At 30.9% G+C, this 11,087-nt stretch overlaps 1 protein-coding gene across 3 annotated transcripts; it reads left to right on the plus strand.

Moving 5' to 3' along the window:
* Positions 1 to 3,183: 3,183 nt before the first annotated feature.
* LOC109150703 (beta-glucosidase 1-like) lies at positions 3,184 to 10,527 on the plus strand. Of its 3 annotated transcripts, XM_019298689.1 has the most exons (13): positions 3,184 to 3,467; positions 3,862 to 4,086; positions 4,204 to 4,262; positions 4,461 to 4,536; positions 4,652 to 4,723; positions 4,828 to 4,915; positions 5,021 to 5,261; positions 5,380 to 5,489; positions 5,585 to 5,802; positions 5,900 to 5,931; positions 6,016 to 6,118; positions 6,209 to 6,492; positions 10,478 to 10,527. In XM_019298689.1, the coding sequence occupies exons 2-12, from the start codon at positions 3,873 to 3,875 to the stop codon at positions 6,490 to 6,492; spliced, it is 1,497 nt and encodes a 498-aa protein (XP_019154234.1). In that variant the 5' UTR covers positions 3,184 to 3,467; positions 3,862 to 3,872; the 3' UTR covers positions 10,478 to 10,527. The 3 variants fall into 3 exon arrangements, with proteins under 3 accessions (XP_019154234.1, XP_019154233.1, XP_019154235.1); XM_019298688.1 differs by lacking the exon at positions 10,478 to 10,527 and having other exon boundaries at positions 6,209 to 6,696; XM_019298690.1 differs by lacking the exons at positions 3,184 to 3,467; positions 10,478 to 10,527 and having other exon boundaries at positions 3,850 to 4,086; positions 6,209 to 6,696.
* Positions 10,528 to 11,087: the final 560 nt, after the last annotated feature.

Consider the following 11,087-nt stretch of genomic DNA (forward strand, 5'->3'; position numbering starts at 1 on the left):
TTTTTTTTTTTTTTTAGTGTAATAGTTGTAGGAATTTATTTCTTGGGTAAGTAGCACAATAGTGGAAAATTTGAATATGATCCTATTTTGTTGTAAGCATCCTTGCTAGATGACTTTATTTAATTTGCATTAGTATGCTCATATTTAATGATTTAAAAAAAAAAAAAAATTAGGTGATGGAGAAACTCGCAGTCACTACCCATTTAAGAGTGTGTAGTGGGTAAGGAAAATACTTAGTGTACTCCCATTTTATAATTCCAATTTGTACTCTCTCTCACATGTTCTTGATGTAGACACTTTTCTGTGGACCCACATAATGAAAATTAACCAATTCTTGTTTGTCACCTCAGCAAGTACAAGCAAGAGAGTAAAATTTCGGAGTTTGTATAGTAAAACTCAGTGGGTAAATCCTGTCTTGTGACCCTACCGGGTAAATGACCACAAGGTCTAGGTTACCCATAGCTTATCAGTTTGAACTAAGAAGGCAATGATTCGTTGCTATTTAGTACTTACTAGTATATGTTTAGATATTCAATAATATTTTGAAGTTTAGATTGGTTACTATTCTAATGTTTTTATTCTTATTAGTACAAACAGAACATAGTTGAGAAAAAAAATCATTTCTCAAAAGTCATAAATGACTATTTCCCTTGCTTACCCTTGCTACAATAAAATACCAAGAATAGCTTTTCAATGATATATATATATATATATATATATATATATATATATATATATATATATATATATATATTACTTAGCTAATAGTGGAAACTATTTTTATTTATTTATTGAGAAAAAACTATTATGACAAATTTTAGTGTTTTTATCTTCAATGTTACGGGTCTTGTTTGTGAGTTAGTATAAATTCCAAATTCAAATTCATGTATATCACTCTAGTTGAAGTTTGTGTTTCAATTGCTTTTCTTGGACAAAATCTCTTAATATGTATACTATCTTTACACATGGAATAACTAATTGTTCCCCTTGACATTTTGGTTTTAGAATGATGTGACTAAGTTCCATCACAATTCATTCTTTTCTTAGGTCATATAATTATTCTCTTTGGTACAAGAACTCTACTTTCTTGAAATTGTATTATTGATCATAATAATTTCTCATTTATTGGTTCAAGTGCATGAGAATAAATCACATGAAACATCTCCTTCATATAGCAATGATCTACATAATCTATTGGATCATTTTCTTATCAAAAATTGCACACACAATGTGTATAAAAGGATCTCACTCAAATCCCATGCTTTGCAGCTACATGTCCTTAGAGTTTAACCTTAAACTACTCATTTCCTCACTTAACCTCAAAGCTATCAAGACCATTAAAGTCAACATGACATCCAAAACTATCCAACAAATTTTGATTTAATTTCTTTAAAATGATAGGCTCATAGGCTAATGGTTTCCTTAACACTCCTCCAAAGACCTACTATTTTCTGCAATCCTCGTGATCACAACAACACAAATATCTTTAAGCATTGGGACGACAATAAGCTTTTATCTCGCCTTTAGGATACTTCCATTAAACACTTATATGATATCTTTTGTCTATAGCATCACATTTCATAGTGGTTCGAAAAATGATTTACACCATAGCTTAGATAGATGATTTCCGAAATCCTTGCTTTAGGATCTCTCTTTGTCAAGTTTTTTTGTCACTTCATCAAACTATGATGTAGTTATTGCATTAGCACATTTCAAGAATAGTTTCTTGAAAACCATGCTTCTGTAATTTTTACTCCAGTTTGCATGCATATGTTGAGAACAGTTTCTATGTTTTGCTTCTGGAAACAATTTTGAATCACCTCTATAAATTACGTAGTATTATTTTGAATTTCTACCACATCCCAAGCAACTAGATACATTTCATTGTTTGCATCCCTTTAAGAAGCATTCAAATATGACAATCACTTTTCTATATCTTTGTACAAACCCCCTCATCAAAGCTCAAAAGTATACATACATTATTAAAAAAACACAATGTGCATTTTCTAAAGTTCTATATGTTGTATATATAGTGGTTATACCGACAACCGTTATTTATACTTTTTATTTAAAAAAAAATTATTTTGAAATAAATGTATATACAACGGTTATACACCTAATTGTTGGTATATACTACATTAATTTTTTCTTTAATAATTTTTAATATTGATTTATATAATCGCCATATATACTATATTAGATTTTTTTTTATTATTTAAATCTATAACCCAAAATCTAAATTCTAAAATCCCTAAATCTATTTTCCGTACAAATGTAGAATGACTCCTGCGATTCTGCGAATCCAAGGGGTTGTTTACCAAAATGGAGAAATGGAAGATTTTCCAAAAAAGTAGAAAATTGGAGAGGTAGAAAAATGAAAAATGGAGAAGTTGTTTACTAAAATTCTTTCTCCAAATCCTATTTCCATCTCCTTTCTCCAACTTTCTTAAGGAATTTGGAGAAAGGAAATACCAATATCTCCAAATGGAGAGATGGAGTGATGCACGTGAATAGTGACTCTTTCCATGAGGTCTTGTCATCGATTCTAATCAGCAATGCATTTATACGCATTCTTTTACTTTCCCCTTCCCCAGCGCACAGCCCCCAATTTTTTTCTTTCTTTTGTTCTTCACCCCACCCCCGTGCAAACAAGTGAATAACATTATTATTATTATTATTATTATTATTATTATTATTATTATTATTATACCTTTTTCCGTTTAATTACTATTGTTACTTATTATTATTATTATATTTATATTAATTTTTATTATTATGTTCTCAAACTATATACTAAAATTATTGAAATAATTACCGACTTAAAAAAAATTATTAAATTAATTGTAATTTATTTAATAATATGTTTTTATCGACTTTTGTTACATTTTGTACATTTAGTATTAGTGTATTGAATTTTTTATTTAAAATTAAATTTGTAAAATGAAATCATCATCATCATCATCATCATTATTATTATTATTATTATTATTATTATTATTATTATTATTATTACTTGTGCTCGATATTATGAAATTTGTAAGTGAAATCAGAAAATTGGAGAAATGAAGAACTGGAGAAATGGAGATGAAAACTGGAGAAATGGAGATGGAAAACTGAAAAACTGGAAAAATGAAAAATTGGAAAAGGAAAAACAGAGAAACGAAGTAAACGATCCCCAAGTGTCTTTCAGTCTTTGTCGCTCATCCAAACTCGGCCAAAGCCTATTGTCGACGACGACGATACTACCGGCGAAACCGACGATCGACGATGAAGTTAACGGTTGAGTGGTTGACAACGAAGCCAAGCCCCAAGGTCAATGACGATGCTAGCAGTCAACGGCGCCGCCTCCCGCCCTCCACTGCTAATCTACGATGAAGCAAGCATAAGCCAAGGATGACGGCGAAGCTAGAAGTCGGTGACGCCACCGCCGCCGCCTCCCGCCCTCCCCTGCTAATCTGCGAATATAGGTATGACTTCTTCATTGAGTTTATTCACTGATTTTACATCGTGAATGCTTCCATTCTTAATGTATTTTTTACTTTTAGTTTATATAAGGTAATCTAAGAATTACAAGTATAGAAGGATATATATATATGTGTGTAATTGTAATAACCTAATCAGACTAGAAGAAGAATTACAAGGATTCCTACTGCCTACTACAATATGTTATATGTGTAATTGTAATAACCTAATCAGACTACAACAATAATTACGAGCATATGCAAGGATTCCTACAATATGTCTACTTAATCCTAATACTATAAATGCACCCCCAACCTGCCTTCTAACTCATTCATACTTCATTCCCTCCACTGCACGTACAACTGTAGCTACAATTATATTGTTTTTTTCTTTCCAGAGATTCGATAGGGATGGCCAGAAGCGCACCATTGTTGCTACTGCTATTGGTGCTTAGCACTGTAAGTAGTTTAGTTCAATGCAACACCAGTGTGCTGAGCAGAAAGAGCTTTCCGGCGGGGTTCGTTTTCGGCACAGCCACCTCGGCTTACCAAGTCGAAGGTGCCACTGACATTCATAAGTATGGTCGTGGACCTAGTATTTGGGACACCTTCATTAAAACTCCTGGTAATAAATATATTCTTTAATTTGTTCTCTGATATATTTTTAGTAATACAATTTATTGCTTTCTGATTGTATTAATTATTTCAATGAAACTAAAGCATGTGATTTGATTTTGTACAGGACTTGAGCCTAATAATGCTACTGGAGATGTGGCTGTGGACCAGTACCATCATTACAAAGTACTTATGACAGATTAGATTGCAATGTGTTTTATTTTTGATTTCCTTACTTGTTTCATAACATAAGATGGTGTATTACAGATAATAAGTTTTTATTTTTGAACTGCCAAAAATTTTTATGTTTGCTTTGACCTATCAGAAGTATTCTGCCAGTTCTTAAGCTTTTATAATAATAATATTATTATTGTATGGATACAGAAAGATATTGATTTGCTGGTGAAGCTGAACTTTGATGCCTACCGTTTCTCAATCTCTTGGACCAGGATATTCCCAAGTATGGTTTTTTTTTAATACATTTTAACAAATAAATATAATTTATATATGCATTTGTGTATGTAATTTAATTTGCATACATAACCAACCACTCATTCATTAATATTTGATTATAGATGGAACTGGCAAGGTAAATTGGAAAGGAGTTGACTACTATAACAGGTTGATCAATTACATGCTGAAAAAAGGTTGGTAATTTCTCAAGGAAAAACATTACTGAATAGTTGATCGATCTGTGTTTAGCTGTACTGTTGAATTTTTGCTTCTTTAATTTGACTGCGCTGCTCTGCAGGCATTACTCCATACGCATGTCTTAACCATTATGATCTTCCTCAAGCACTTCAAGATAGGTATGGAGGATGGTTGGGCCGCCAAGTGACGTAAGTACTTCACATACAGTTGTAGCATGCATATATGATGTTTTTGAGGCTTTAATGTTACAAGTATGTTGTTTTTGTCTTATGCATTGGAGTTAAATTTGTCAGGGAGGATTTTGCTGATTATGCAGAATTCTGCTTCAAAACATTTGGAGATCGAGTGAAGAACTGGTTTTCATTCAATGAACCCAGGGTGGTAGCAGCTTTGGGGTACGACACTGGATTTTTTGCCCCGGGGAGGTGCTCCAACTGCACTGAGGGGAACTCTGCAACTGAGCCTTACACCGTTGCACACAATCTCATTCTCTGCCATGCTGCAGCTGCTCAAAGATACCATACTAAGTATCAGGTGAGACAAGCCAGCCGATTTGAGGTTTCTTTTATTTAATTTGGTGTGTTTTTCTTTTGTCTTAGATAGGGATAGTGAGATTGAGCAGTTTCTTAAGTCTTGCGAGTTTATATTTCAGGCGAAACAGAATGGAAGCTTTGGCATTCTCTTGGATTTTGTATGGTATGAACCTCTAACAATGGCAGATGAACATGCAGCTCAAAGAGCCAGGGACTTTCATATAGGATGGTAATAATTTCAATACCAGCTAGGCCAGATACTGAAGATGTATATATGTATGTAGTGTTTTCAATAATTGTAACTTTTGTGTATTATCCAAACAGGTTTCTACATCCTATAGTGTACGGAGAATATCCAAAAACTATGCAGAAAATTGTTGGGGATAGGCTTCCCAAGTTCACACATGACGAGGTTAAGATGGTGAAAGGATCATTTGATTATGTTGGTATAAATCAGTATACTACTTATTATGTGTATGACCCTTCCCCAAACACATCAAGTACCATCGACTATCAGAATGATTGGAACGCTGTATTTGCTTGTAAGATAATTAGCTCCTTTCATCTCTACTACTCTGTCACTTGATTCCTAGCTTGCTCAATAATATTTGATTCTTTGGCTTTCATTCATTTTTGCAGATGATCGCAATGGAGTGCCAATTGGTCCAAGGGTGCGTTAGTTGCAAGATTTTGCAATTCTTTGCTTTTTTCGTGGTTTTCTCTGATCTAATTTCTTTTGTGGTGAATGTTTATAGGCAAATTCAGACTGGTTGTACATGGTGCCATGGGGATTGTACAAGGCAGTAACCTATGTAAAAGAACAATACGGCAATCCCCGTATGTTTATATCTGAAAATGGTAAGATTTGAATGCTGAATGCAATAAACCTATATATCATATTTAATGATGGTTTTGGAGTTGGCATTAAAATTTCTGGGTTTACTACAGGGATGGATTATGATGGCAATCTCACCTTAGCCGAATCATTTAACGACACAAAAAGGATCTCTTACTACAAGAGTTATATAGGTGAAGTGAAGAGGGCAGTGGATCATGGAGCCAACTTGTTTGGGTACTTTGCATGGTCATTGGTGGACAACTTTGAATGGAGATTGGGATATACTTCAAGGTTTGGAATTGTGTATATTGATTTCAACACACTCAAGAGAATGAGATATCCTAAGAAGTCTGCATACTGGTTCCAACATTTCCTTCGTCGAAACAAGTATTGAGTTTCGTTGATATGACCACCACAAAAGTAAATTAATTATGTAGAATTATAGATATGTAGTAGTAGTAGTATTATAGATTTAGTTTGTTAGTGTTATACATTTATAGTGGTATTATAGATTTAGTTTGTTTTAGTGTTAGAATCAAATAGAATTATTTATGTTTACACATTATCACTAATCTTATTAATTAAGAAGATTATTGAATTACAGATTAATCATTTTTATCCTTTGTATTTTTTTTCTTCCTTAATTTTTCTATAGTGTTTTCACCTACTCGAAAAGTTACATAATCTTTTTAATATCTAGCATGATTAATTTTGAGGGATTATGTAATTAAGGTACAATTGAAAAATAAAAGTATGTTAAAATCTGATATGTCGAATTTATTCTAATTAGGTACAATTGAAAAATAAAAGTATGTTAAAATGTACCATATATTAATATAGATGGATTTTTTTTATATATTTGAATAATAATTTTGGAAATTATAATTTTAAATGTTGTATGATTTAGATTTAGACCATAATCGAATGTAATTACTTATATGATTGTATAATTCTCACATAATATTTATTAATACATATTTAGGAAAATTTATTATATTTGTATAAAATACTTGGTAAATAAATATATATAATATATTTTGTATTATAACTTTGATATTTAATTACAAGATAATGTAAAAAGAAGACCATAGACAATGTAGTGAATATAATAAATAAATAAATTTGAAAGTAATGAATCTTTGACTTATTATTATTTTTGTACTGAATGTACGTGATATAATAATGTACATTTAGTACAAAAATAATGTACATCCCCTAAATATAATGTACATTATTTTTGTACTAAATGTACATTATTTACAATATACAAAATATAGTCCACACAATAATGATTGTTCAAAAAGGTGCAATTAAACTCTTAAACAATTAAATTAAACTTATCATTTTACTGCATCCAAACCCAACAACTTGTAATTTACCTGAAATAGCTCGTTATTAAATTTCCGGCGACAATTCCGACAAAATTCTGCCGATCGTTTAAATTAAATAAAAAAATTCGGCGAAGGTCATCGGATCCCGGCTGTCCGGTCGTCTTCCACTGGTGAAGAGGACCGGACGACCGCCTTCTTCATTGGAGAAGATGACCAGATCTGGTCGTCGATCTAGTGGAAGACGCCCGGAATCCGACGATCGTTGCCGGATTTTATTTTTATTTTTTAATTTAAAGGATCGCCGGAATTTCGTTGGAATTGTCGTCAGAAATTTGATGACTGGCTATTTCAGGTGAATTACCGGTTGTTGGGTTTGGATGCACTAAAATGATAAGTTTATGGGTTTAATTGCACCTTTTTGAAGTTTGAGGGTCTAATTGTCCTTTTGAAGAAAGTTCAGGGGCCTATTTGACCATTTTCTCAAGACCTTTCTTAAAAAAATTAATGAGTAAGTTAAGAATAATAAATAGTTAAGGAAATATTCCGTTAATAAAGTTTATACAAGCGGAATTTAAGGTTATTTAAGAGAAGAAAATAATATAATAAATGGTAAATAAGGAAAATCATTAAAAAAAATACTACAATCAAAATAATATGAACCATTCATTTTAAGAAACAATTACCACCAACATTTTTTTATTCCTATTATTGGCTCTTATTAGAATTATACTAGTTTTTTACGCGCATTGCGCGATTGGGATAATGCCCAATGTTTTTTTTAAATAAGTACTTTAAAGTATATTAAGAATTTGCGTATTTAAATAGGTAATTCTTCTCCCAAAGGTTGAGTCCCCAACCCCAAGGGCCCCCCACACTCCGACCCGACAGAGCATTGTGGGAAGTTGTAAATCATGGTGGCTCAATGGTTCAACAGACAGGACCAAATGCCGGTGCGAACAAGGAATCTGCCCACTTTGGACATAATTCCCGCACTGCCGCCGCCGAGGTTCAAACCTTGGTCTCTTCTCCCAAATACTGCCCACTAAACCATTGAGCTAAGCCCGTGCGGGTTAAATAGGTAATTCTAAGTTTACAAATGCAAGATAATATAGTCAAGATTGATTATAATTGTCAATAAAATAATTGTATAATTATGGTTGAAACCAAATACGGGACATAAGGGAGAACAAATAAAAATTAGGGCATAAAATATTAAATATATACTAATATTGTTTGAGGAGATTTCGACATTAGGATCTGTGGTTAAGTTCTATTAAGACTTTAATGGTGTAATTATAATTCTATATTAGACGTTAATATTAGAATTAGACTAACAGTGAATTAACTGTATTTAACGAAAAAGTTAAATGGATAATCATATAATTAAGGATGAATTAGAAAAACTTTTAAAAAAATTAAAACCTGAACAATTTGAACCATTCATTTGATTTAATAATTTTGCGGTCATTTTTTCTACCCAATGTTAATAATTAAATAAATTCGTTGGTCAAATCCGCTAATATAATCCGCTAACTGCGGATTGTCAAACAAGGACATTGCAAGGTAGTTCTCACTTCAATTTGTTGTGTGATTTGAATACTCTCTTTGTCACAAAATCTCTCAAGTAGTTAATATGATTGGCTTTATTAATTATATATTTTTTAATTTTTTCATGGTATTAATAAAATACTTGGTAAATAAATATATAGCATTATTTTGTATTATAACTTTGATATTTAATTAGAAAAATAGTGCACAAAAAAGATAATAGACAATGTAATGAATATAATCAATTGATGAATTTGAATGTAAAAATTTTTACATTTGAGAAAAATAAAGACAATATAACCAATGAAAATATTTCTCTTAATTAATTTATTGATAATGAATAATTTTTTTTTCACTGAATTAAGACATTGTATGGACAATGTAGCGAATATAATCAATTAATAAATTTGAATATAAAGAATTTTTATATTGTAGAAAAATAAAGACAATATAACTAATACAATTATTTCTCTTATTTAATTTATTGATAATGAATATTTTTTTTTTTTGAATAAAGGCATTGTGGACACATAATTCTAAATTAAAGAAATGCATATCTATAATTTTTTGTTGTAGCTACTAAATTATTATTTATATAATTTAATAAGAGTAAAATAGAGTACTAATTATGCCAACTTTGATTGGGATGAAGTTCGAACTTAAGACCTTTTTTTTTATTGAAATCAATGAGTAAGTTAACGGTGAACTAACGGCAATTCTTAAAATTTTAACGGAATTAGTAACGGTGTGTGGGTATTTTAGGAAATTTTAGTGTAAAATTTAAATCTTATCAATCTTTTAATCAATCTGAGCCATTCATTTGATTAAAATCTGTGACCGCCATTTTTTCTACCCATTATAGGCCTAACTCTCTTGGGCTCTTATTAGTATAGTAGATAGTAGATATATAGATTGTAGATGACGGTAAATATGTTACCGGATAAAAATTTATAATAGCAAATTGTTGTATTGCAAGTGTTTGAGTACAAAGTATTGCAAATTTGCTTTTTTTCGTGGTTTTCTCTGATCTAATTTCTTTTGTGGTTAATGTTTATAGGCAAATTCAGACTGGTTGTACATGGTGCCATGGGGATTGTACAAGGCAGTAACCTATGTAAAAGAACAATACGGCAATCCCCGTATGTTTATATCTGAAAATGGTAAGATTTGAATGCTGAATGCAATAAACCTATATATCATATTTAATGATGGTTTTGGAGTTGACATTAAAATTTCTGGGTTTACTGCAGGGATGGATTATGATGGCAATCTCACCTTATCTGAATCATTTAACGACACAAAAAGGATCAATTACTACAAGAGTTATATAGGTGAAGTGAAGAGGACAGTGGATGACGGAGCCAACTTGTTTGGGTACTTTGCATGGTCATTGGTGGACAACTTTGAATGGAGATTGGGATACAATTCAAGGTTTGGAATTGTGTATATTGATTTCAACATAGTCAAGAGAATGAGATATCCTAAGAAGTCTGCCAACTGGTTCCAACATTTCCTTCGTCAAAACAAGTATTGAGTTTCGTTGATATGACCATCACAAAAGTAAATTTTTTTTTTTTTTGAAAGTATCACAAAAGTAAATTAATTATTTAGAATTATAGATATGTAGTAGTATTATAGATTTAGTTTGTTAGTGTTATAGATATATTGTATTATAGATTTAGTTTGATTTAGTGTTAGAATCAAATAGAATCATTTATGTTTATACATCATCACTCATCTTATTAATTAAGAAGTTTATTAATTATATATCTTGATTGACCCTTTGTAGTTTTTTTTTTTTTTTTTTTTTTTTTTTTTTTTTTTTTTTTTTTTTAATTTAATTTTTCTATAGAGTTTAAACCTACTTGAAATGTTACATAACCTTCTTAATATCTAGCAAGATTAATTTTGAGGGAGTAATTACGAATATTTTACAATTAAAAGCTGATTGAAGGTTAGTTATTTAGACATGTATAAACTAATTGAAAGTTAATTATTTAAGCATGTATATTTGAGGCTCATTTATGTTATACATGAAGTTCATCATTTGTAAAGCATAGCTGAACTTATTTGACACACCCCACTCTCACTTACTTTGAATATGATATTA

The sequence above is a fragment of the Ipomoea nil genome, unplaced genomic scaffold, assembly GCF_001879475.1.
Source record: "Ipomoea nil cultivar Tokyo-kokei standard unplaced genomic scaffold, Asagao_1.1 scaffold2280, whole genome shotgun sequence".
In the NCBI taxonomy this organism is placed as follows: Eukaryota; Viridiplantae; Streptophyta; class Magnoliopsida; order Solanales; family Convolvulaceae; genus Ipomoea; species Ipomoea nil.